The following is a 27,098-nucleotide window of genomic DNA, read 5'->3' as shown; positions in this document are numbered from 1 at the left end:
TGGTCGTGTCTGCAAGCACTGCTCTACTAGATTACACAGCTGAATCCCCCACAGCCACCACCTCTCTCTGCAAACTTCTCCCCAAACCCCTGGTATACAGATGTCACTGCCCTCCCATATGCCTGGGCTTGCGCATCTGCTGGCCTTGGCAATTCTCTTGGTGGACACCAGTTTCTCCACATGCAGATCTGACTCAAGTTGTAACCACCCCCTTCTATTTGGGCCGAGGTTTGATATATCAGTGACAAGAGCAACTTAGGTCAAGGCTGAGTTTTATCAACCTGACACACACATTGTGTGTGTCTGTGCACACCCCTCGCCCACGTATCGGTAATGCACACGCTGTCTGTTTCTGTGCACACCTCTGTGCCCATGTACAGGTGATGCACACACAGCGTATGTCCATACACCCCCCTGTGCCTGTGTAGACATCATGCACACACTGTTTGTATCTGTGCACACCTCTGTGCCCATATACAGGTGATGCACACACTGTGTGTGTCCATGCACAGCCTCATGTCTTTGTACAGGTGATGCACACACTGTGTGTGTCCATGCACAGCCTCATGTCTTTGTACAGGTGATGCACACACTGTGTGTGTCTATGCACACCCCCATGCACACACCATGTGTGTACATGCACACTCCTGTGCCCATGTATAGGTGATACGCAGTGTGTATGTCCATGCACATCCCTGTGCCCATGCAGAGGTGATGTACACACTCTGTGTCCATGCACACTCCTGTGCCAGTCCCTATCCAAAGTCACCTTACAAATCACAGTGTTTGCTGGGGAAAAGGAATCAGGGTGTCCTGCACCAAGTGATCCACGCAGCCATCACCTGCCCTGCTGCTTGCTGCTGTGTTCATTATCTCTCCTGCCCAGGGAGGATCAGCTCAAAGCCTGTCATTTTTGCCAGTCTGGAGCTCTCTACCATCATCTTCCCACTTCTGCAGCGATTACTGCTGTGCAGTTGTGGGCAGACAGCTGATCCGCAGCAAATCTGCTCCATCCGTCAATCCTGCGCCAGAGAGATGCGGTGCCACCAGCGACGTGCCTGCCGTGCACGATACAACAGCTTGACGGGTGAGACAAAGGCGGAACAAGAATAAATCCCATTTTATTATGTGTTATGTTTTCCTTTGGTATTAAATCACTGCTGGTAATAGTTTGTGACATGTACCCACCTTTTATAGCCCTTTTTTGTGCTGTCCTTTTCATGGAGACGGAATAAATAACTGGCACAGACCTCCCGTGCAGCCCAGGAGAAAAACCAGGCTGCCATGGCGCGAGAGGCTCCCGAGGCCGACGCAGGGACGCGACTGCCATGACCGTGCCGCAGCCAGGGTGGGAGCCTTGTGCCTGCGAGATACTGGAGACTCTTTTAGCTGATCCTGAGACATCTTCCAGGTGTGAAAAATCCCCTAAATCGAGGTGGGGAAGGTAGAGGTTATGATGAAAAATATAAAAATATTTAAAAATACACTTTCTCCCAGAAGGATGAACTCCAGCTGGCAGTGATGGCGGGAGCAGGAGGAGGCCCGGCAGCCAGGCCCGGGGCAGGCTGGGCCCTCAGCCCCGCGGAGGCCGGGCCAGGCTGGGCCGCGTCCATCGCGTCATGTCTCCACCGCCCCCGACTGACAGCAGCATGTGTGGGGCGGCTATAAATGCTGGCGGTGACTGACAGGGCGGGCAGCGGCGGCGGGGGCAGGGGCAGCCACAGCCCGGCCGCCGCCATGGGCTCGTCCCGCCGGGCCCTCGCCGGCCTCTATGGGCAGGGAACCGGCAGCATCGAGGGCGCGGAGGAGGCCGAGAACGCAGCCTGGGCCTCCCGGCCTGACCGGCGCAGCTACCTGCTGAGCATCCGGCCCCAGAACAGGTGAGGGCGGCCGGGCCGGGGGGGGTGAGGGGCTGCTGAGCCCCCGGGTGTCGCCCGGGTGCCGCCATGGGTGCGTGGAGGTCCTGGGACGGGGACAAGGCCTGCGGGAGACGTTTCAAAGGCAGGTGGAGGACCGAGGCACGGGGGGAGCGGGGACAAGCTGGAGGTGAAGCGGGAGGAGAGCAGGCTGGCGGTGTCCCAAGCCGTAAGGCAATACCCCGTCCCCGAATGGACTGAGGTGATGGCCAAGCTGGAAGCGGCATGGCCACCTGGGCCTTTCCCTCCCCAGAGATCATCTCTGGGGTGGAAAAACCAAGAGATGGCTTGGGCTTTCCAAAACAGCTCGTTTGCTGTGGGACAGCCCCCTGCTTCCCAGAAAAGGGCTGTGGGTTTTTTGTGGTTGTTGCCGGGGCAGGGGTTGTCAGCGTTGTACATCGTTTTATAGCAGGGCAGGTGTGCTAAGTCGACTGCCGTGCTGTGAAATCCTGATGGACACGAGCTCCTGCGTCTCTCGAGTTAAACTTGCATACAGGATACCGCGCTGACCTTCCTGCCTTCATTGTAGTGAAGCCGCTTGTGTTATCGACACCAGACTCCGAGCAAGGGGCCTGCTGCGTGTGTGCCTTATCTTATTGCCAAAAAGGTATTTCTGCAATGTAGATACAGGCCGAGCAGCGATGAGAACGGCATTCCTGGGTCAGAAATGAGGTCTGTGGTAGAAATAAGGCTTTGTTCGCACAGGAGAAAGTATGATAAACATGTTGTCAAATGAGACTGGCTGAGGTTAGCAAATACAAGGCAGCGTGCCAGCAAAAGCAAAGGTGTTGGTGATTCTGTTAGTTGTTCAAAATAAAGCCTATAAATGACTTTGAATTCACTAGGAATGCTCTTCAGTCTGTAAGCTCTGGAAACGAGCATGCCTTTTCCCTGTTGATGATTTATAAATAATCCATTTCCAGCGTGTCAAGGGTTGATGCCTCAAAGAATCCGAGATTCGTAAAAATAAATACAGGACCGAAAGAGACAAAAACGTGCTGCCTGGAAGTCAGATGTTAAAGCTGGGGTAATGCCAAAGTCAAGTTGCCTTAATTCAGTTCCTTTGTGCTTGTATCGTAGTACGTGATCTAATTGCAGTCTGTCTGCATACTGCGGCATCTTTGACAAATGCCCATAGAGCGTCCACCGCCAATCTGTGACCTCAGACCATACCATGCACAGGAAATCTGTAACTGAGTCCAGGGCCTCCATTCTGTGGATTATAAGTAGCGCCTTCATTTTCCACAAATTGTCCAATCCCTTTTTCAACCCCCTTATGTACTTGGTTGTCAAAGCCTATGGCAAGGTAATTTCATTTTGCTTGTTAACTTCAGTGGCTGCCCCATCTGTTGTAAGAAGCAGTGAATAAATATTCGCTAAATAGCAAAACTGACCTTTCCCTGTGCTCATCACATCTTCCAGTTTCTCTAATGAATAAAGGAGGAGGAAGAATATAAAAGTCTCATTGCCCGCATGGCCCTGATTGCGCCTACAAGTGCTGAAGACTTGAGCCAGGATGCGTGGAAACTGTGGTGTTGTCTATGATGCAGGGCAAAGGCTTGAATAAGTGGGGCTTTTTGTCCTGTAATTAAATAATGTATCATAACAATTCTGGAAAGCAAGTGAGTGGAATGGTGTAGCAAGAAGACTTTCAGAAAGCAATTAGGAGTTTAATTAAATCCAGGAACATCTGGAGAGCTTGCTTGGGAGAACTTGAAAAGCAAAATGAGCGACATGCATAACAGCAGATAACATTTAGCAGTTCTCTTTAATGCAGAACGTATTTGAATTTGGTGGGTTTGGAGCTATCAAAAGTATGGGACAAGTGATGCGGGCACAGAATTCCGGTGGGAGGCTGCTGTGGTGGTGGTTAGAAAGCAAAAATGGATATTCTGATCTGAAGAAAGTGTGGGGTTTTTTCCAAGCTTCTCTGTTGCTGTCTTTATATGTGTTTGTAGACTTTAAGCGAAATATTTGCCTGCTCTCTTCACCCATTCTTAAAGCAGGAGAAAACGTAGTGACATGGCAGAGGTACTCACAGGCATGGAAATATCTTTATGAAAAGAATCGAGTTTAGGAATCCCCGCTTGTAGGGTGGCTCATGAACTTGTTTCACCTATATGCTTGCATTCATGACCTGTCTAGAGAATAGTCTGGATGGTTTTACTTGGTCTTCCTAATCCTATAGGAGCAAAAGGATGTTGTGTAAATTGAAGTACAGTAATTTGGAAACCGGTACATGTTTTTTTCTGGGTTTTTGGGGTTTTTTTTAACTTGTAGAAATTCTCAGAACTGGTGCAGCAGAGGCCAAAGGAATAGAGGCATTGAAAATGGCCGTAGAGAGAGAACATCATGCCTTTATTAAACTGAGGATAATTTACCTTTTGTGCCCTTGGGAGCTGGTCTCTAGGAAGAATCTTCTCTTGTGAGCAGATAGGTCAGTGACAAGAGATTACTGGCTTTCCTCCGTCAGTCTTTTAACATATGTGATAACAGACAATGTGAGGAGCAGCTTATGGTCATGCTGACTTGCCTTCTGCCCTGGCAGCTGGCAGGATTTTTTATTTTGGGGTAGATGTGTTTGTTTTTTCAGAAAAACTCTTAGGTCTCAAAGCACTTGACTGTAATTACTTCTCAAAGCGAGAGGTAAAGCTGCCAGTCCTGTCCAGGGTCTGCTTTAGCTCCATTCATGGGCCACAACCAACTTCAAGATGACTCTTTCGGTGTCCTTTTTGTAAGAACTGGCTCAGTCTGGAGAACGTCTTGTGCAGAGGGGTGCAATTTTATGTAAAAACTTATGGCAGAGGCTTCATCTGAGCCCTGGGCAAACTCCTCTGCTGGAAGCCATCCACACCTCTCATCTAATGCAGATGTCTGCTCCTCAGCCCTGTTACAGCATTGCCTCCTTGCTTAAATATCTTTCTACTGTCATAGCTTCATCATATGCAGATATTTATAGAGTATAGTGACATTGCCTCTGATCTTTTCTTGGACGGCTGTCTCTGGTTGTGGTGGCAGTTGAGCTCAGGAGAGTGCCTTGCCACCTGGCTTTTCTGGCTAGAAACCATTCCCAATCTTCTACCTCTTGCTTTGCACATAATATCAAATGAAGGTGAAAGATCTGTTACTATAATAAAGTGAGCTGAAAATACAGGAGTGCTTAGTTCCTGAAAAGCATGTTTAGCTTTCTTAGTTCAGAGGTGTTCACTCTTCAGCAGTTGGGCACCTGTAACTTTTTACAGGACCTTGCTTTTGCCAACAAGTGGTGTAAATCCCTGATGAGAAACTAGCTGTGGCATCTGAGGGAATTCAGTGTATCCATCTTGTCGTATGGAAGTGTCCCAAACTCGGAAAGGAGGGACACCCGGTACCCACTCAAAAGGCAAAAGTAAAGGCATTAATAGGGCCATCTCCAGGGTCTCTAGGGTAGAAGTGTCTTTTTCCTATTGGTGTAATTATCAGTGCCCAGTTTGAGTGGGGCCCCTTACCCCCACAGCTGTGGACAGTGAATAATAATCCCAAGCTGCATTATTGAGCCCCCTTTCTAAAGCCTCCTGCCTATATCTCCTAGAAGATCAAGCGGAGCTCAGTATGTAGGCCGATGAGCCGACAACCTAGGCTGGAAGATCAGGATGTGGAGCTGGACAAACAGTGCTCTTCAGGACCACTGTTAAAATACAGAACATATCACATGTGTGAACTTTGCTCTTCTCTGGAAACCTTATAAAATTTCACAGACCTGGGATCCCATCTGATTGCATGGAGGGGAGAGCATGGTCTCCTCTGAACTGGGCACCTCTTGTGCCACAGCAGAGGCAGTTTCCAGGAGGTGGAGTTAAAACCTGCTCTATCCTCACTCAGCTTCAGCAAGCGGAGGAAGGTCTCGGGTAATGAGGCTCTTACCTCACACCGACTCAGTCTCACACTTTACAGGTCCAAGAAGAAGAAGGCAGAAGAGCTGTTATGAACACCTATATTTTCACCTTGCTTCTTTTCTAACCCACAGCCACAAAAACCTTCTATGCATGATGAGTTACCAGAAAGATGTCAACCTTCCTGGGCATCTCAGTGTCCAATATTTGCTTTGCTTTTGTCTTTTCTCATTCCTTGATGTCTTTCAACTAGCTACCAGTTTAATTTGGACTATAAAGGCAGCAATAATTCAGAGTTAAAATACATAGATCTGAGACATCTTCAGAGTGTTAGGGAGGCTGACACAGGAACATGTTACTTAATTTATTGTTTCCCACCTTCTCTGTTAATGAAATTTAGCTCTAAATTGTTACATGCAACTCCGTGTTCATCTCGGCTCAAAGTAAATTACCTGCAGAAAAAACGCCATATTTCTCCAGTTCCGACATCGATTCGTTCCATGACCTTGACAAGCAAAGACTCAATACATCCATTTTCCACTCTGTAAAATAACAATGCGTCTTGTACAGCTCTGTAGCACTCACAGCTGCTTTATCACAGGATTGCTGATAATTACTGCCATGGTATATGAAACACAAACACACTCATTCAGTGTGCGCATGAAGTGCTTGATAAGAAGCGGGACACATGGCAGGAAAGAAGCCTTAAGCATAACCATATGTACATGAAAGCTTCATTGTTGGCTTTTAAATGCTGAAAACTGTTTGCTACTGACAGCTGAGAAGACGTTCAGAGTGGCTTGTATTTGTCTCAAGTAGTATTAACCTTGGAGGCAGAGAAGTTCATGTGAAATCTTATACTTGGAAGTCTGCATGTGCAAAACATGCCCAATAATGTCACGGGTCAGAGTGCCAGTAAGAGGGAGCGTCCGTAGGGGATAGCCAGGGCCATCCCTCTGTCCTGCTCTTGGGATAGAAGGGCTGCCCGGTTCTCCGTGGGCTCTTCTGAGGAGCTTTTGTGCAATGCTGTTTCCATCAAAATATAGCTTGGAGGTCTCAGCCTTGCTATCATCAACACATTTCCCTGTTTACTTGCTGTGCTGGACAGATTGTGTGGCTCAATTTTCGTGCTGTGGAAGAGCACGGAAATGCATTAATGACTGTTGCAGCTCAAGCAGATCAAGTCCGTGTACATGTACATGTGAGGATGGAGCCACTCAAGCCTATTTTAGGGTCTCCTGAGCTCTTGTTGACATCCATATGAGGACATGAGCTGGAAGGAGAAAGAATTCTTTGTCTTGGGAAGAAGAAATACAGAAACAGGAGAATTTTGTGCAGAGATTGCATGAGAGGGCTTAGAAAAAATGCTGTATTTAAAATCTATGTTTTTCAAGCAGTTAACTTTTCAGTGTCAGTGGGGTGATGTAGCAACCTAGGCCATCAACTTGAGCAATATTTCTAGTGATTAAAAAAAGTGAGTGGTATTGACAGTTCTGCCTCCTGCCCTTGCAGCAAGACTGAAATTTGGCAAGTGCATGAAAAATGGGGAAGACTGCCTTCGCTTCCAAAGAAAATTATGAGTAGTTGAAGGGCTAAAACCTTTCTGAGGATAATAAATGTCCAAAGGAGTTTGAAAGTGTCTGATAAAACAGAATTTAAAGAAGAATTGAGGCTGGTAGAAGGTATGTAGTAGAGTGGTATCATTCTCACAGTCCAGTGCAACACCAGTTAATAACCAAACCTGTACTTTCAGGGCTAGCTTTTAACAAGCTGTTCATCACTTCATGGATGCAAGATGCCTCAGGAGGCTTTCCTCCCACCGATGCCGGGAGCAGAGCTCTCTGAGCTCCTCTTCTCCAGTAGAGAGAAACCAGTGCCTTTAGACCTTGATTCATCTGCTTTAGATGTGTTCCTCAGGATAAGATAAGTGTTTGCCTTCATCCGGTAACTATAATGGCCCCAAGCTTACTCGGGGGAGACACATCTGCTGCTGATGCTGCATTTCGTTAGCAGAGTCCTGTACTGTGTGCACTAACAAGTCTCTGGGGAGCTGAGGATGCAGATGGTCCAGTCCCAAAGCGTGTCAGACCAGGCACGCTGGGGCATCTGTTGTGCCTTGCTCAGGGGTCCCACGTTTCCAAGTGGGTAGGTTTGGTTTAGAGTCTGATGTAGTTATGCTGTTGCAGTGCTATGCGGGTATGTTGTGAACGTAATTAAAATGAAGCGAAACACCAGCTGCCTGCAGGCAGGGCTGTTCTGGCTGAAGCATTCGGAATTTGATCTTGCTGTCTCTGGGCTTAAATCTCTAGTCTGTAAAGCAAATTTTGCTTCGTTCCTCAGCATATTGAGGTTAAGCTTTAGTTAATACGCGGATCTTTGTGGTGATGGCCTTTTCCTTTTGATAATATCAAGGCTCCTCAAGAGACCCTCAGTCCAGTATTCAGCACTGTGTTTCAGGATGTGCCGTGAATAAAGCCCAGGTTGTGTGCTCAACACTGGGGATTAAAAAAAGTACTGACAATGTTCACTGTTTGATCACATTCATGAGCAGAAGCGGGTTGTGGCACAGACACCCTTCATTCTGACTCTTGCTATTTTAGTGATTTTCTTTACTTCCAAGCCAAAACACCTTCCCGTTTGTCTTATGCAAGAAAGCATGATTAAAGCCACACTTCTGCCTACACTGGTATTCTCCAGCAAGTGTTTTAGGATCTTCCTTGCTGGCTCCTAGGTCCTTGGTATTTCTGGAGGCTAAAGGGACATTTTTACCTTGCAGTGGTATGCAAAATGTTTTTGGGTTCCTTTACTGTTGAAAAACTGGAAGGTAAGACATAATTCATATTTATGCCCATGAATGAGCAACCTGGTCTAGTGGAGGGTGTCCCTGCCCATGGTGGGTGGTTGGAACTAGGTGATCTTTGAGGTCCCTTCCAACCCAAACCAGCCTATGATTCTATGAATTGTGTTTCCAGCTAGACAGAGCTGCCTGGGGGCAGCCCAGACCTTGAGGACACAGCGCATTGGTGCTGCTGCCCCTGGGGTCACCTGGGGCAGCTGTGCTTGGGAGTGTTGTGGGGAGGAGGAAGCTCAATCCCCCTGGAAGGTCAGGGCAGGGCGAGAGCAGCTGGAGGTGGAATTCGAGCTCCCTAAGCTGTTAGGATGGCTGGGAGTGATGAGGACAAGGGGACGTGCTGGTCAGTGAGGCAGGTAATGCAAAGGCATGCCTTGCAGTGCTGGAAAGGACATGGGGCTCAAAGGGATGTCCCAGGTGGTGGGGCTCAGCTGGAAAGACAACGTTCCTCTGCTTGACTTCTCCCATGAGCCAGCACAGCGCACGCAAGATGGATCGAGTGGCTGATCCTCGGCCTGTTACGGTTAGTGTTTGATTTTTCCAGCTGGATAATGCCTGATCTGCTCATCCTCTGGCTGCGTGAACAGAACTTGGCACTGGGGAGGGATCAGGATCGTGTAGTTGGGGGTGGAGAGGGTGAAGCTGCTGCCAAAAGGGCAAGAGCCACCCCTGTTTGTTGGGTTAAAGCTACTCCTGAGTGGCTGTCTAAAACATCTTCTGTCTTTGCTGTCCTGGTCTGAAGGAGAGGAGTCACTGAGCTCTTCAGAGTGCTGGGTTTTTTCCCAATGAAAATGTGTGATTATTTGTGTAAAGAGTCAGACCTTCAAGCTGAATTACTTTTTTACTTGTTATTCACATGGAGATTCTGCCTCCATAGGTGGAAGTGCTTCGTGGTTGGCAGGAGCAGTTTTCAGAGACCCTCTGTGGTCATTTTTAGGGCATGACTTGAAGTCCTGCTGATTTCTGTGCAATTGGGACTTGCACAGAGCCTGCATGTGGTCATTTGGGTGGGAGACCTGAAGAGGTGTTCCTTTCTTGATTCTTCACGCTGTCTTCTGTAGCATCATCATAAAGCACTGAAGTTTGGTCATTCAGCAGTGGTCTTCAGTGCACGAGGCTGAGAAGGTTTGATCTATCTGCACGTACCGATGTGGGAGTCTGACTTACATCCCAAAGGGGATGTCTACACTGCAGTCATCTCTGAGGCTATACCGTGAGCTTGTGGCATAGGCGTAACTAACATGCATCTCTGTGATTAAATCACTGAGTTTGTGCTGTTGACTAGCTGGTACCGAGTTAGTTTTAGGCTTTTGATTGCCATGTGGGAGAGCCCAGGATGTGAAGAATTGCTCCTGACTGCTGTGGGTCAATGCCCAGAGGTAATTTCCTACAGCCCTGAGGGGCTGCTGCCACAAAATGGCTATGTGACCTTTTGGCTAGAACATGCGTCCCTGAAGACATTCCTTTGGGAGAGCTGGTGGCCGCTGGTAAGTAGCTCATCTGGGTGTCCTTTGTGTAGGACTTGGGTGTTTGATTTTTATCCCCTGAGTTGGTTAATGTTATAACATGTTCCTGCAAAGAAAGCAAAACCTGTAGATTCTTGTAAAGTCTACTTCTTTTATTTTATTTTAATTTTTAGTTTGCCAGACCTTAGTGATTTGGTTGGCAAGCTGGAAAGCAGTGTGTAGTGACCAGAGAGTTTTCAGCTTCTCCAAAGAGCTCCCTCTCCTTGGAAGCAGAGAGGTTGATCTGCTCAGGCCACCTGCTTGCCAGCAGAGAAGTCGGCTTGCAGCAGTCCGTACTCCTGCCTGCCGTTTAATCGAACATCTCCTGGCGTGGAGTTGCCTGCTTTGAGCACAATGCTGCGGAGGGTGCATGGAAGGCTCAGGTGCTGCTTCTTGGAAACCTACTTGTATAAATGTCCTTACACTTATTCTCTGCGGTTAACGACCATTTCATTTTTACAGCCTTTGATTTCAATTGACAATGCGGCTTGCTCATCCTGGCAGTCAGCCTGAGTAAGGCAGCTGTACCTTCTTTTAATAGGAACTCTGACCTGTGCAAAATGACTCATTATTAATACGTCTCTGTAATGGTTTGTTTATTTCAGCTCCTTTCTGTGCTTCTCTGTCTAATGTTTTTTATGCTGTTTTTTGCTTAGCTTATCAAGCAGCAGATTCTCTCCCTCCAGTTTAGGAAGGTAAAACTACGTTGCATTAAACTGCTCTGACCAAGCACTTTGCTGAATCTGACTGCACATGATTAATCTGTAATGCTTTGGTACTAATTAATTAGCAGAGAGCCCTGAAGTGATCTAACAAACAGCCTTATTCTGCATGATTGGATCCCTAATACTTGCTTGAACTTCAGTCAGCAAAGTGGACGTTCATTGTAATTCCTGTTAAGGTGCAAGAAGTATTCCTCTTTCTTAGCCAAAGAATGGGCGTTCAGCCACTTCTTGATATTAAAGCGAGACTTCCATACAGAGACATTAAAAATTAGATGTACTTGCCCTGAGACTTTCAAAGAAGAAATTTTCTTCCCCTCCTCCCCCATCCCGTGCTTTATTGTGAAGATCTTCATTCATTTAGACTCTGCCCTGAAATGCACTTGTACGGCTGTACTTTGCCTCTGGCAAAATAACACATTTGGAAGTGAGTTGGCATTTCTGGTTTGCTGCAGAAGCAGGTAGAGGAATGACCGTGGAGGGAAAGGCCTCTCCAGAACATCCCTAGAGCTGGAGGATTGCTAACCAAAACGTCAGGAAAAGAAAATCATGATGAAGAGGAATACGCTTTTCAAATCTCCTCTTCCTGCAGACTGCTTTTGTATGGAAATCCCTCTTTAATGTAAAAAGGCTACTGAATTACAGGTGTCCTCTTCCTAGGCTTTTTCTGCAACAAAGATGCAGCTTCAGGAAGGCCTGGAGGAAGAGCGGCTGCCGCCTTGTATCAAATTTCTTGAATGCTCTGAATTACTGGTTCGAAAAGCAATGTGAATTGGACAAGTCTCACTGCAGCTGGAGTGAGTCAGCTGAGAGCCCCACAGTGCTGCAGCCTCTAAAACCTTCCTGTGACTAATACAATGGTTTCTTTGAAAGGTTAAATAGACCTTCCAGGGCTTCCTGCCAAGTGTACATTGGGCAAGTCTCCTCTGATTCATCTGCTGTGCCTGTGGAGTCCCCAGCTCCTGGTGATGCTGCTCTCCTAAACCATTCAGTAGCCTTTGCTGTATTTCACCTGAACGTGGGACTTGCACTGAATGGACCAGTCTTATTCCTGGTGCTGCCCGCTGGGACCGGTGGCATGGTACTGGGATTAAACTTGGTCCAGAGTGTCACTATGTGTGTGCGCGCATCACTTTTTTTTTGAGATGCTGATCCAGTTGCTCTCCTGCTGGGGTATGAAATGTTCATTGATGCTTGGGAAGTTCCTTATGTGGATCTAAAAGGCATTTACTGGTCTAGGGCTGGGGATCTGTATTGAAGGGGCCATCAAAACTCCACCAGTAACTGCCTTGGTTCTGGATTGTCTGCCTTGGTCTTTGGAAATGGGAGTTTTTTCTCCTGGGGTTGGAGTATGGAAAGGTTTCTCTGGTTTGAAACAGCTGCTAGCTCCCACAGCCCTTTCCTGGCCCTGTAGCTGTGTGAAGAGCTGCTTGCCAGGACCAGTCTGCTGGAGACCGTTGATTTCCACAGAAAAGAGTCTGAGCTGTGGCATCTGATTTTTACCCCATCCCACATGTGTGTTTGGATATAGGCAGTGCTTTTAACCCTCGCTCAGTAGATAAGTCAAGTTTGCAACAGCCCAACTGCCTCTGTCCCGTACCCTTACCCAACAGAAAGTGCCTGGGAGCTGGGTGAGGCTTCCACTGCATCCCAGTTGTTTGTTGCTCAGGGATTCATCTCTCTGCATCTCTTACAAATGCATTCTAGCAGGAAGCCAGAGTGAAAATCATAGCACTGCAGCCTCCAGGTAAGTTTTCTGGGTGGATGAAACAGGCAGTTGCTGTGGCTGGAGCTATCCTGGCACCTTCAGCTGCGTGTGCAGTTCAGTCCCTGCTGCAGAGCCTGTCACTGCACCTGACCTTGCTGGGTTCATGATAAAAGTGGGGTTTTTTTTGTTTTTCCTGAACAAGTCTGCTTCCTCAGCAGGTAGAGCATGAGTACCAGCAGCACCAGCACCCTGCCTGCAAGCTGGGGGCTGCTTGTGAGTCTGGGTTCCTCCTCATGGAGCCCTCACCACATGCTATGAACCCTTCTGCTTGTGGTGGAGCTGTGTCAGGAATGGTTTGGGGGTTTGTTCCACCTCTTGCATGTCTGTAGAAGCTGATCACTTGTTTAAGGAATGTCTTTCACTGCTGAAAATTATATAAGTAGAGCTGCCAGCTACCGGTTCTCTTGCAATATTTGCTGTTTCTCCCAAGGTCCTTGCACTTGAGACCTTGGGGTCCTCTCTCCTAGTGTCAATGTGTAGTATTTTAATTGCAGAGGGAGAAATGAAAGAAGCTCTTCCCTTCCAGCCCCAGAGCACTATCCAAATGAAGACCCAGCTTGGAATTAATCCTTTTCATTTATTTAAGAAATCCTATATCTTCTGAGGCCCCTCTTAGTGATGTTCCAACAGAGCTGGCAGTGCTGTATGAATGCACTGATTTAGTGCTGTCCTTGAATAATGCTTAAACGACTGGAGAATGTAAGGTCCATTTTTATGAACTTCATAGATTGTGCTGGCTATTTGGATAGTTCTGTCTGCTTGGGGGTCCCATCCTGAACTTTGGGGTCAGTGTCTGAACTCATGGAGTACGTCGTGTGAGTGGCTACCTGCAGCAGTGAGAGGTGAAACAGGGAATGGGTGTCAGCTTCACATAGGATTCCCGAGCTCAGAAACCTGCAAGCCAGGTTCAAGGTCTCCTTCCGTGAGCTGCAGCAGACAGCTTTTCTTAATTTGAAGCTTTCAAAGAGGGCTGTTGTGTTTGGGAGACATGTTCAGTTCACACTTGGCCTGAGATTACAGTGTGAAGTCTTCACAAATAAAGTAAAATCCTGGTGAGCAGAACAACACTTCAGACACTAATGGTGCCGTACCAGGAATGTGAAGCTGTCTTTGTTAGGGTCTTGCTTTGAGCCTGCTGACTGATCAAAGAAATGTTCCGGTGTAATCAAGAACTAAAATGGCTCACGACATTCATGACCCCGATAGCCGTAAGGGCTAAGACAAAAGGAATGTCTCCCAAATGACACTTTAAATTGGCAAAGTTGTCTTAGGAGTGAAAAAATAGTCAAATACTCTGACGTTGGTCTGGACTTGTCAAGAACCTAGTGTAGGGATAATGGGAGGGATGGAGGGCATTTACGACAAGAATGCAGGCTTCTGAGATGAGATAGGAAGGGGACCCTTTAAGTTTTCTAGTGCTTTGATCTCTAAGAAATGCTTCTTGAATCTTCCAGGAGCACCTTCTGCGCAATCATTTCTCAGCTGACGGAGGAAACCCAGCCACTATTTGAAACCACTCTCAAATCCCGTTCTGTGTCCGAGGACTCTGATGCTAAATTCACGTGCATAGTGACAGGTAACAGTGTCTTCAGTGAATAACCTGGTCCTGCCTCACTTGCTGGACTTGCGCTAGTTAAACTCTAGAGCAAGTGATAACAAGGCAACACGTTAACAAGTCCACTGTTGTCAGACTGCCAAGTAAAGATTCAGCAATTGCATGATGATTTCAGCTTTAATTTAAGCGGTGTGGCGGGGGAGGGGGTAAAACGCCTGAGACTGTAAAGAGGCAAAGGCATAACCAATGTCATGGTTTCACCCTGGCTGGCAGCTCAGCTCCACGCAGCTGCTCGGTCGTTCCCCCCGATGGGATAGGGGAAAGAATCCAAAGAGTGAAAGTGAGAAAACTTGTGGGTTGAGATAAATACAGTTTAACAGGTAAAGCAAAAGCTGCACACACAAGCAAAGGAAAACAAGGAATTCATTCCTCACTTCCCATGGCAGACAGGTGTTCAGCCATCCCCAGGAAAGCAGGGCTCCATCACGTGTAATGGTGACTTGGGAAGGCAAATGCCATCACTTTGAATGTCCCCCCTTCTACCTTCTTCCCCCAGCTTTATATGCTGAGCATGATGTCATACGGTATGGAATATCCCTTTGGTCAGTTGGGGTCAGCTGTCCTGGCTGTGTCCCCTCCCAACTGCTTGTGCACCCCCAGCTACTTGCTGGTGGGGTGGTGTGAGGAGCAGAAAAGGCCTTGGCTGTGTAAGCACTGCTCAGCAGTAAGGGAAACATCCCTGTGTTATCAACACTGTTTTCAGCACGAATCAGAAATGTAGCCCCATAATAGCTACTGTGAAGAAAATTAACTCTATCACTGCCAAAACCAGCACAACTAACATCTCAGACAAGAAATTAAAGACCAGAAAATTGAATATCCTTGTTACTGCTTGGGCCAGCTACATTTTATTGTCCTAATCTCTGCTAATCCTGGACTCCGTAACTCAGGAATGAGCAGTTCTGAAGACTAAGGCTATCATACTGCAGCCAGCTCTGGCTCTCTTTGCTGGCTGTAATGGTTAGAGTGCAGCTGCATTTGCATCAGCGATAAACTTCTGTGTTTGTCAACATCTGAAATGCTGTTTTCTGCTCAGTGAGCTAAAATCTAACCTTGGGCAGGAAGGGGTTAGGCCGCTAAGAGGAGAAGGGGGAGGCTGAGCAAAGGGCTGGTACTAAGGCATTGTGGTGGCGTGGCATGGCAGTGCATTGGTGTAAAGGCAAGTGGCTCCTTTGCTGATGAGCTTTTGTCCTTTAAATATTGAGACTAAACCCTCTTTTTTTTTCCATAGTATGTACTTGTTTACAACTCTGTGATCCTTCCTGATGTTGCACGTGTTATTTGTTCCTACAGTTACTCAGTGAGAGACATTAAGCAAGTTTGTAAGTTTTGGAAGGAGGAGGGTATCTCCAGTGAGCCTCTTAGTCACAAGGACCAAGCCTTCCCTGAGATTTAGGAAATCTAGTTTGCCATTAGAAACATGCTGTAAATAAGCTGTACAGCAGGAAACACTGAGCCATTCTGAGAGCCACCAGCTTTGAATTCTTGGCTCTTCTCATATGGATTCACTTGCTTTACAAGCCTGACTTTCTGAACTTGCAGGGATACAACTGATATATTGATTTTATTGATGCTTAACTTCAGCAGACCACTTCCTGCTTCTAGGGCAAAAGTGGGCTGCTAGGGAGATACCTCCAAGCCACGCCCTTCAGTGATTCGCTAGAAGAGCTTTCCCAATTAAAGTTTTCTAAAAGCAAAAGCTTTATATATTGTGGAGTAGCATGGAACTCACCATTCTGCAAGCCATGAGTGGCAGAGGTCAAAAAATCAGTGATGTTTAGATATGCTAGGAAATCCTGAGTAAGAGCAGATACAATTCTCTCTTCCACCTCCCCTTGACAGAAAGTGTAGAATTGCTGCAGACCCAGAGCATGACTGATTACTGCAAGGACATGGGGTAGCATGCTGCCCCTTTCACAATTTCTTGCCCCTTTCAAAATGCCGAGTCCCGGCTTCTCTCACTGGCTCAAGTCTCCACCAGCTGCACCCTGGGGTTGACAGTTCCCTTTAACGAAGGGTATCCAAGTGATATCATCAGCTCCGAGTGGGCTTTGTCAAGATGAGAGATGCATTTGTGCAGCTGAGCTCTAGTTTGCCATTAGACTGGATGGCTGACAGGGTGGGAAGTGCCCCGCACGTGTGATACCAACATGCTCAGTTTGCTCTCAAGCGGAGAGAAGAGAGATAATTCAGTCAGCCCTACCAAGGAAGCCTGGTGAATGCCATGTCCATGTCCTTTCCAGCACCTCTCCTGGAGCAGCTAGAGAAACTCTTCATGTATATTGTACAGGAGACATGCTGTCAAGGAATAAACTCTGCTGCTTGTGCCAAAACCAAAGTATCAATGTCTAGAGGCAGATATGCTCTCTGTCCAGTTTGTAGTCCTTCCTGCAGTCCGCCCTTGCTCTTGGTAGGCAGGAGGCTGCCTTCCAGTTTTGGGCGACCTGCTGGTGTTGTGGAGCACAACTGGTGTATTACACCAAGTTGAAATCTTGACCTGATACTGGTCTCATTTTTTACTAAAGCAAAGGAAAGTGTCAAATGAGCGTCTTCAGCATGTAGCCTATCGCAGTATTTTTGTACCTGGTAAACTAGACTGGGGGATGTATTTATGCACTTCAATGAATAAACCTACAAAATGAGGAATTTTCATGGAAACATCCTTAAAAGCAGCCCAAAGTACCTATGACATATGATCATCTCTTGCATGTGGTCCTTTAGGAGTTCAGGATCTCTTTGAGAGAGAGGGACACAAGGTGGAAAGTGAACTCTGACTGCAAAGTCTGATCAGTAGTTCAGAGATCTCCCTCTGCCATGATGTTTACATTCAACTGGGGTACATTACGGTGAGAAAGGAAGTGGTGGTTGCATCCCTGGACAGTGACCAGAGTGGAACCAGCTCAGTCCCCCTGCTGTGGCTGGAGTCCAGGGACACTGTGGTTCACAGACGTGCAGGAGGCAAAGGGCAGGCTGTCAGCTGCTCCCGTTTTGACTCTCAAGCCCCAAATATGGATAGATGACCTACAATAACATCTTAATATTTTTTTTTTGCTTCTTCTTGACCAATAACGAGTTACAGGGTAGTGGCCGCATCTGTGAATACCAGGGACTTGCTGGGCATGTCCTAGGAAGGCAGCAAGATGCAAGTGTTTGAAGAGCCAGTCTCCCAAATGTGCTTGATGGTGCAGGCAAGAAAAAAACAAGTCAGGCTGATGCAGGCTTCCTGATGTTCTTGGGTGGTTGCACAAACCCTCCTTTCCTGCTGTTGCCTAGTTCTGTCTGCTACCAGTGTCCCTAGTATGTCTGATTTGATTGTTTGGGGTCAAATGCTGCATCAGTTATGACATGTTTTCTTTTTTTAGACAAAATTAGTTCATCCTTTGTTCTCTGAGAGATATGGAAAAGGGAAGGAGAATATTTTCATTTCCTATGCAGTTTCTTACAGAGCAGAGCGCACCCTGGTTCTCTGCACCAAGTGTTTGCCTTGGTGGGTCTGTCTGGACTTCAGGATCTCAAGGTTCATCACAGATCTTTCACCGTGAGTGGATATTGGGCTCTTGTCTTCAGAGAACGGCCCTTATTCGAGGTGCTACTACAAGGATTTTACAACTTTTCAGTCATTTCTATATAGCTTTGGCAAATAAGGAGAGATGTCAGCTGATGAAATGTGGGGGCTGGGATGAAGGGTCATGGGTCTGTGATTGCTTGTTAGAGAATGAGGCCAACTGGGAGAGGTGATGACTGGATCCAGCCAAGACCATTGTATGTCAGTACCAGCTGTTGTACAGCTGCCGCTTCAGCACCATTTCAGCCCTCCTTAGGCAGGTTCAACCACTGTGACCTGGCTACCCAAATCATCAGCTCAAGAGCTCGTTCCCATCCCTCCCTTCATGGGTCAATGCTTGTGCTGAAGAAGTGTCCAGTCTGGTACCTCTCCCATGCTGCTCAGGCGCTTGATCAACATGGGCATCTGCATTGTGTTAAGTAGCACATTCCCCGAGGGGACGGCAACAAAACCCGTCTGGCTTTACTGTAGGGCTACAGAGGGGAAAGGGCTCTGCCCAGGGCTTGGGGAAGAGAGTCGGCGTAAAGTCAGTAGGCAGTCGGGTGCTTAGTGCATGCGGATTTTCATAAGCATAATGGAGTTCAACTTGTTGCATCCATGGTGGCCCTCTTAGGGAAATGTTTGAAGGATGAGAGGGAAGTGCTTGGATGAAGGATGTCTGGAGAAATGCAGGGGCTGTGAGAGGGGAGGATGGGTGGGTTTGGGGATGGGGTAGTGAGTACAAGAGCAGAGAACAGGCTGGTGGGAGATGGGGATGCCTGGGTTTGGGGCAGCCAGGGCAAGAGAGGGATGGAGAATGAGCACTGCTCACAGGCCAGTGGCGTGGGGAGCTAATGCTCTTAGGGAGCACCTGTCCCTCCTGTCAGCATTACTGTAAGCTTCCTTGTCTTCAGGTGATGGGGAGGTTTAAATCCATAAAGGCAGAAAGGATGAGATCTTACCATGACTTTTCCTCCCAAAACTGCCTGAAGCTGCCACTCCACATAGCTTGTGTAGAGCAGAAATAGGAAACCATGGAGATTATGTGTAATTGTTCTAAACTCTTTCCATCTTCCCAAATTTTAGAAGATTAACTCCCCCCCCACCCCTGCCCCAAAAAAATAAAAAAAAGAAAGTTGCTTTGAACAGAGTTTCTCTGGGTGATTTTGGATAGCTATTGCAAGAACTGTTTTGGATAAGGTCACTAAAGCTTTGAAGACTTCTCAGGTTTAACAGCTTTGGGAAAAAGAACGGTTAATCTAAACCTGGCAATCATCTCCACAAAAAAAAAAAAAAAAAAAAATCCTTGCTCAGAAAAGTCTCCAGGGCCCTGCAGTGACTGGCCATCATGTTGGAGCAATGCTGCTGGAAGACACGTTTCCCAAAAAAACTTTTGCTGGGCTCGAAGATGTGCAGCGGATGCCTGCCCTCCTCCCCAGGCACACCCAGCACTGCTTTGTCTGCGACTGCGGGGCATTCGCTGCTGGAGACAGAGGACCAGCTGCTGGCAAATCCTTCTCGGCACCAGCTGCACGGGGGGTCTGCGGGAATGGCAGGTTTCGGAGGGGCAAGCGCCTGATTTATGAATGGCTGCTCTGTCTTGCAACGCACTCATGCGATGGGTGGGCATCCGGCACCCTGCAGCATGGCAACGCCCACCGATGGAGCCCTTGGCTCAGACACCCCATCCCACCAACAACCTTGAAACTGGCCCATCGCGGCAGCCGGGTGAGCTGCAGGTGTTGTGCCTGCAGGGGATGTACCGGGAGTGATGCCTGCCCCCCCAGACCAGGAGGATGTATTTGCTGGGCAGCCTGCAGATGGATGCCTGCAGAGTCAGCAGCAGCTCCCCTCCCCAGGGGAGCGCAGGGCATGCCAGGGAGCCTTGTCCCTGTGCAGGCATCACTCCATCCCCTGCTTGGCTCCGGTTACAGCCCCTGGGGAGGGACGGATGGTGTTTGCACCGGCAGCTGGGGCCACTGTTTCTGTGTGGAGGGGGGAAAGCCCTCCAGCATCCCTCTGCCTGCGGGTTTCCAGCCAGCACCTGCCTGTAGCTCCCTTTTGCTGCAGGCTAGAGCGTGAAGCAGGGGCTACTCCCTCGTTGCTGTGCCAGGCTAGTATGGTGGTAGCCCCTGGTAGGGAGCAGGTAGCCTTAAGAACACAAGTGGTACAGGTCAAAGGCAGTTTAGGCTTAACTGCCTAAAAAAAAAAAAAAAGCCTTTCATTGAGGCACTGCACAGCTATAGAAATTGCAGCTTTTTCTGGCAGATGCCAGCTGGGAATGGGAATCAGCTGCAGAGGCCATGGGGGGACATCACAGAGCTTCTCGGAAATGATACACTTGCAGTTCCCAGAATGAAGCGCTGTGATTGCTGTTCACAGGGTATTAGGAAAATCTACCTGCCAGCTCGCTGCGTTACGAACTATGGGGGCCTCCTGAAGGTCTCGCCTGCAGAACAGCCCTTTGGAGGAGTAGGATTGCTCTGAGTGAAGTTTGAGTTGTGTATGAAAATTGTTTTGTTCCTCATCCCTGGAGCAGAAAAAAACTGCCACAGGCTCATTCAGCCCAGAGTCCTGCTGCCAAGTACAGTCAGTAGCTAATATTTATGGAAAATAGAAGGAGCAGCATGGATCCTTGGTGATCCCATCACTGGGATACCCTCGTGGCCTCCCCCAGTTAGCAGTTTAGGGCTCATTCGCTTCAGCCACAATTATGGGTGGATGAAGAGAGAGCAGTGGATGTTGTCTGTCTTGACTTCAGCAAAGCTTTTGACACTGTCTCCCACAACATCCTCATAGGCAAACTTAGGAGGTGTGGATTGGATGAGTGGTCAGTGAGGTGGGTTGAGAACTGGCTGAACAGCAGAGCCCAGAGGGTTGTGATCACCCATGCAGAGTCTAGTTGGAGGCCTGTAGCTAGTGGTGTGCCCCAAGGGTCAGTGCTTGGTCCAGTCTTGTTCAACGTATTCATCAGTGACCTGGACAGGGGACAGAGTGCACCCTCAGCAAATTCGCTGACGATACCAAACTGGGAGGAGTGGCTGACACACCAGAAGGCTGTGCTGCCATTCAGTGAGATCTGGACAGGCTGGAGAGTTGGGCGGAGGGAACCACATGAAATTAAACAAGGGCAAGTGTAGGGTCCTGCACCCAGGGAAGAACAACCCCAGGCACCAGTACAGGTGAGTGGTTGACCTGCTGGGAAGCAGCACTGCGGAGAAGGACCTGGGGGTCCTGGTGGACAACAAGTTATCTATGAGCCAGCAATGTGCCCTCGTGGCCAAGAAGGTCAATGGCATTAAGAAGAGCATGGCCAGCAGGCCGAGGGAGGTTCTCCTCCCCCTCTGCTCTGCCCTGGTGAGGCCACATCTGGAGTTCTGTGTCCAGTGCTGGGCTCCCCAGTTCCAGACAGACAGGGAACTACTGGAGAGAGTCCAGCGGAGGGCTGTGAGGATGATGAGGGGACTGGAGCATCTCTCGTATGAGGGAAGGCTGAGAGAGCTGGGGCTGTTCAGTCTGGAGAAGAGAAGACTGAGAGGGGATCTGATCAACGCTTGTCAATATCTAAAGGGTGGATGTCTAGAGGAAGGGGCCAGACTCTTCTCAGTGGTGCCCAGTGACAGGACAAGGGGCAACGGGCACAAACTGGAACACAGGAAGTTCCATCTCAACATGAGGAAAAACTTCTTCCCTCTGAGGGTGACCAAGCACTGGGACAGGCTGCCCAGAGAGGTTGCGGAGTCTCCTTCTCTGGAGAGATTCAAAACCTGCCTGGACGCGATCCTGTGCAACCTGCTCTGGGTGATCCTGCTTTGGCAGGGGGCTGGACTAGATGATCTCCAGAGGTCCCTTCCAACCCCTACCAGTCCAGGATTCTGTGATCTAAGGGCTTTACGCTTCTGCTAGAAACTGGTTTGGAGGGCCAGAACAGCAGCAAAGAGCAGACCATGGTGAGACAGGGACCAAAGGGAATGATGGAGACCCTTGCATGAAGGGCTTCAGGAGAAAGTCATGACTTGGCTTCCTGCAGAAGAGGAGGAACGAGACACTAACCAGCAGAAAGCCAAAGCTGCAGATGGCAGCAGTGGGAGGGGAGTGAGACAGCAAAGGATGCGAGAGATGTACAGGCAGCGAGGATGGAGAGGGTAGATGCAGAGGCAATGCGGAGTAGGAGACCTCAGTGAGGAAAGCAAAGAGAATAGAGTAAAATCTGGGTTGTGGGGATGTTTGGGTTGTGGGGACGGTTCACGGAGAAGAGCAGGAAAGTAAAACTCTTCTGAGATTATTTCCTCAACCCTGTCTGGGGCAGTAGGCTAAGTCCCTCATGAGGCCAGAGCATGCTGGAGAGCCCCAACGAGCAGGGGGAGGGGATGGGGGTGTGTTGGAAGAGCAGACAGGGGTGGGGGGAACCAAACAATACATGAGGAGATTGGGCATGTGCTGCTTTTCTGGTCAAAGCTGGGCAAATTCCTGCTGACGAGTCTGTTCCTGGTCTTTTGCTCCTGCATGGGACCTTCATGGGAGCAGGCATAAGCTGGGCTCAGGCATTGCTACTGGCTGCCGGCATCTCTGGCTGGTGCAAGCAGGAGGCTCCTCACCCTGGAGATCAAATGGGTCCTGGCCAGCCCTGAAACCTGTGGGAAGTATCTGGGGTAGGTAGGCAGTGCCCTGTCCCTGCCCTCTTCTGCTGAGCCATCTGGTCTGGATGCTGTGGATGTTCCTGGAGAGCCCTTGCTGGCCCTTGCCAGGGCTGTCCATGAGACCTGATCCCCTGCCTTCAGGGTGCTGGGGGCTGGCAGGGAGACCCTTGGGGGCTGGTGGTGGTGAGCGGCGTGCTGGACGCCTTCACTCCAGCAGCATGGAAAGCCATCAGGGGCATTTGCAGGATGGATCCAGCTTTGGATACTTACCTTGGGCCTTCGAACAACTGTTGAGTGAATCAACTTAAGAGCAGGCATGACGTCATCATTGAAACCTTTATCCCTTGCCCTTAGGGTCAGCGTGGCTGTGCCAGGAGCTCCATGTGAAGTATAGGAACCAGTGTTGGCCACTGGCTCGAGCATTTTTCCCCTGAAAACTGCTCTTATTCTGAGCTAGAGCTGCCATAGGTAGGAGATGAGGGCTGTGGCTAGCTCTGGTCCATGTGGGGCACTCCTGCTGATCCACACCGCTGTCAGTGGCGGGGAACGTGGCTGCGTGCCCAGCCTGCTAGCCAGCCAGTCACACACATCATGATGTCATTCTACCAAAAAGGCAGGTGACATCTGTTGTCAAGTGACATTTGTAGGACACCAAACTGGCTGTGATGCAATCAAGGTTGTTTCTGTTCAATGGAAACTTTTGGATCAGCTTACAAGCTGTGACACTTAGCGAAATGTTGTGAGCTCCATGGAGGGGCGAGTGCCTGTTTTCTAACCTTAGCCTTAGTCTCATCAAAACATGCCTCTTCATATAAGTGTCAGTATGCTCACCTTCTCCTTCCAGCCAGTGTTACAGGAGACGATCATGTGATCCACTCCCCTCTGTTCAGGAATGAAGTGCTGGGATTTTTTTCTCAAAAATAGCCCTATTCCTAGGAGTGATAAAAGACTTGGATAAGCCCATCAGGTTTCCACTCACAATGCTTTTTCTGCTGTGTAATTTAAAGAATGCGGTGAGCCCAGAATAACATGTATGCTATTCTGCCGGAGCATTTCGTTTTGCTGTTGATACCTTGTCCCCGCGGGACCAGGCTTGCTGCGCAATGTGTTGCAATGTTTCACATCCTGATGTACCATCCATCTCCTCCCCAGGATACCCGCAGCCGGAGGTGACGTGGTATAAGGATGATGAAGAGATGGACCGCTACTGTGGCTTACCCAAGTATCAGATATTCCGTCATGGAAATCGTCACACCCTGCAGCTGTACAAGTGAGTAAAGAAGCTGGAGAGCGGTTGGATTTGGTGATGGGAGCTCTGAGCATGTACTTGGAGGAGCTGACTGTCGGCAGTGATCTCCCCCCAGCACCTGTGCTGGCCCTTTCTGCTCCCCATTGCAATGTTCCCAGCTGTCCCTTCCCCTTCAGCTCTTTGCTCTGATGACTCCCAGATCACATCAGTACGAGGTCCATTACTGCATCCAGAGATAGCTGCCTTGCAGAAGGAAGAGGAAGGTCAGGAGAAATTCTTCTCTCTGGAGCCTTCCAGTGCTGGTAGCAGCATGTGCTATGGCTGCACGGGACAGGAGCTGAGCATTAGGGCTGGATGAAGGTGAGCGAAGGGAAGGCACTGGGTGCCTGCAGGATGATGGTCCAGGGGATCAGGTAGGACAAGGACAGAAACAGTTCATAGGAGTATCATGAGGAAGAGCAAAGAGGGGAAAAGGGGTGCAGCCCTGTCCCAGGAGGGCCATTCCTAGCTCCCACCATGAGGTCAGGGAAGGAGAGGGCTGCTTTGTCACTCAGTTGATGGAGCCAAGGGCCTCCTATATTCAGCCCTGACTACCAGCTTCTTTTAATGTTAAAAGAGGACTGTGTTTCTGGAGAGCCAGGCATACCATGTCCCCAGCAAGCAGAGACCTGTCGCACCTCGAGTCCTGGGTTGGGGATGTCAGACAGGTGTGGCACTGTCTGAGAGTGCAGAATATCGGTATTGCTGATAGTCCTGTCGTCCTCGTGCTTCTAGCCTGGGCTTTTCCGCCGCCCCAGGCGTGCTCCAGGTTTCCATCAGAGGCTGGTGCACCTCTCGCAGAGGCAGGGGTGTCCATGGGCCAGGCGTCCCCGAGGGGTGGCAGCAGAGACGGCATGCACGCGCTTGTGCTGGTGCCTGTGAAGTGAGGTGGGAAGGCTTTGGTGAGGCAGTAGGGTGGAGGAAGAACAGAAATGTCATGTAGGCTGTGAAGAGCTGAGAGAAGATCCTGCAGAGGAATGTGGCCAAGAACAGTTGGGAAGCCTGGTGCTAGCTGTTCCTCCTCCACCACAGCCCTCTCCTATCAGAGTTACAGCCCAGGGGGGAGCTGGGCGCTGATTTAACGTCCAACTTGCTTATCTGCTAGTGCTGAGCACAGGCAGAGCCCGGGGAGGGAGGCCAGTCCCAGGCCTCCAGATCTACTGCGGGCACCTCAAGGGCCACATCTTTGTCTTCTGGCCCCTCTGGAGCAAGAAGTGGGAGAGCGTGCGTGCCTGTGTGCCCAGCAGTAGTGCCTGGGGAGGACGGGCAGGTCTCATGCAGAGCTTTTGGTTTCCAGGTGCAGAGAGGAAGATGCAGGCATTTACCAGGCCTCAGCTAGAAATAACAAAGGCATCGTGTCCTGCTCTGGTGTGTTGGAAGTGGGAACCATGACAGAGTTCAAAATCCATCAGAAGTGGTTTGACAAAATTAAGAGAAAAGCGGAAGAAAAGCTACGAGAGATAGAACAGGGCAAGAAACGAGGGAAAGAGAACATGGAGCTGGAGAAGTTGCAGGGAATGAGCCCCGATCGGCTCCAGAGAAAGCGGAGGCTGGCCAGGGATCTGAATCTCCGGTCCGGAGCCTCTTCGTGGGAGAAGGAGGATGCAGCAAAAGTGCACGTCGCCGATTCTCAGTCCAGATTACATGAGGATATTGCCAAGCCGAAGGAGCAGCCAGTCAATGCAATGACAGGCTTTCCAAACAAACTGATAGCACCTTTGAAAGCAGAGGTGACCACCAATGGAGATGCCTCTTTGGAAAATGTGGAGGAGAATGGGAACGGCTTTCTCGCGTACCTCTATGAGACGGTGGAGGACCTAGCAAATAAGCCGATGGTCAAAGACTCCGCAGCTAAAAAGAAAAAGAAGGTGGAGGATCCTCCAGCAGCAAAGCAGGAAGTTTCCAAGCAAAAAGAAAGCGGGCGAGACAGGGCCAACCCCTCTCCAAATCCAAGGTTTGCCCCTCCTGTCCCGTTACGCAGGAATGCGCGTTTGAGGGTGGCAAATGATCAAGAAATGGAAAACAGTCCAAAAATCAAAGAGCCCGGGAAAGCTGTGAATCAGGGCCCTAAAGTCAATGGTAATGTGCGCTTCTCTTTGAAAGAAATGTATTTTGATAAGAAAGTGAAGCCGGCAGCAGGGAAGAAGGAGGTGGCAGCCAAGGAAGAGGCTGCGAGCAAGGCTGCCCAGCAGCCCGTGGCCGTCAGCAGACAGACAGAGGATGCTCCATCGTCCTCAAAAGTGTCAGAGGCAGGACCTGTGCCGTCCGAGGGACAGAGAGGCCAACGCCAAGCGCAGAAGTCAGAGGGAAACAAAGCCGTCGGTCCAGAGGTAACTAGGAGCCAACGTGGGGGTTGCAATAAGAAAACACTCATGACGCACAGTTGTAGTGTGGCACCAGCCCTGGGAGGCTGTGTGTACCCCATGGGAGCTGCTGCCGAGGCTTCGTAGGTCTCCACTGGCAGAAGCAAGCAGGAAAAAAGGCTTGCTGGGCTTTGTGCACCCAGACAGCAGAGCTTCCACCCCATCTCCGAATAAATGTCAGGCGAGGTGGCGAGGAGAGATGTACGTCAGGGCCCTCTGGCCGAGCAGCTGGTCTCCGGGTGGCCTGGGGCGTGCTGTGAGCTCTCCTGTTTAATCGGCAGGCTGACCTCATGCGAAATGTTTCCAAATCAGTTAAGCAGGGAGCACTGAATGGCTATTTATAGCTGGGGGTGGATGCCTTGTGCGTACAACAGGCAGCGCGACTGATGACATCTGTTCAGTTTAGCAATTGAGCCTGAGCTTCAGCAGGCGTTTAATGAGCCCCTCATGCAAATGAGCGCAGCGTGCCAGGTACACCACGCGAGCTGCACCGGGCAGGGCGTTGAATTTTGTTTACAGTGCAACATGTATACAGTAGATCTGGGCTATTTTTTGGCTCTCCCCTGTTGGAAAATCTCTGTTGCAAGACTCATTGTGGTGGTGATGCAGCGCCAGGACACAGCACCTGCTCCTGACCCTCACCGCATCTTTTAGTCAACTTCTATTTTTGTCACTTAACCTGAAGCATTTTCCATTAAAATCTTAGACTGGAAGCTACTAGTCTTTTTTTTATTTTATTTTATTTTTCCTCCTTTTTACTTTAATGACCCCTTCTGTGGTTAAAGGTTCTCTGAGTCCAATTTGCAGGTGCTGTCAGGATTTGGTGTTTGAGCTATGGTAGGTGCACGCTTTCAGTGCAGGCCAAGGCTATTCAGAGGAGGCACTCCAGGTGCAGCACGTCTTCCTCGGTAGGTAATGCAAATCCTTCAGGATGTGGAAATATCCACGATATAGAAAGTGGGACTGCTGGGTGCTCCAGTGGAAAAAGGTTCCTTTCTTCCTCTTCTAGATTTC

At 49.2% G+C, this 27,098-nt stretch overlaps 1 protein-coding gene across 3 annotated transcripts in view; it reads left to right on the top strand.

Annotated features, from left to right (window-relative positions):
* Positions 1 to 1,646: 1,646 nt before the first annotated feature.
* Positions 1,647 to 27,098, top strand: part of ALPK3 (alpha kinase 3) — a 35,563-nt gene continuing 10,111 nt past the window's right edge. The window contains exons 1-5 of one of the 3 annotated variants that reach the window (XM_075763998.1): positions 1,647 to 1,880; positions 10,801 to 10,839; positions 14,089 to 14,210; positions 23,586 to 23,703; positions 25,019 to 26,051. In XM_075763998.1, the coding sequence (XP_075620113.1) occupies positions 1,669 to 1,880; positions 10,801 to 10,839; positions 14,089 to 14,210; positions 23,586 to 23,703; positions 25,019 to 26,051 (1,524 nt within the window). In that variant the 5' untranslated portion in view covers positions 1,647 to 1,668. The remainder of the gene's footprint in view (positions 1,881 to 10,800; positions 10,840 to 14,088; positions 14,211 to 23,585; positions 23,704 to 25,018; positions 26,052 to 27,098) is intronic. The other 2 variants (XM_075764000.1, XM_075764001.1) reach the window with 2 other exon arrangements.

This window comes from Balearica regulorum, chromosome 12 (assembly GCF_011004875.1).
Source record: "Balearica regulorum gibbericeps isolate bBalReg1 chromosome 12, bBalReg1.pri, whole genome shotgun sequence".
Lineage (NCBI taxonomy): Eukaryota > Metazoa > Chordata > Aves > Gruiformes > Gruidae > Balearica > Balearica regulorum.
The sequence above is the reverse complement of the archived record's forward strand: the minus strand, read 5'-3'. Positions and strand labels throughout refer to the sequence as shown.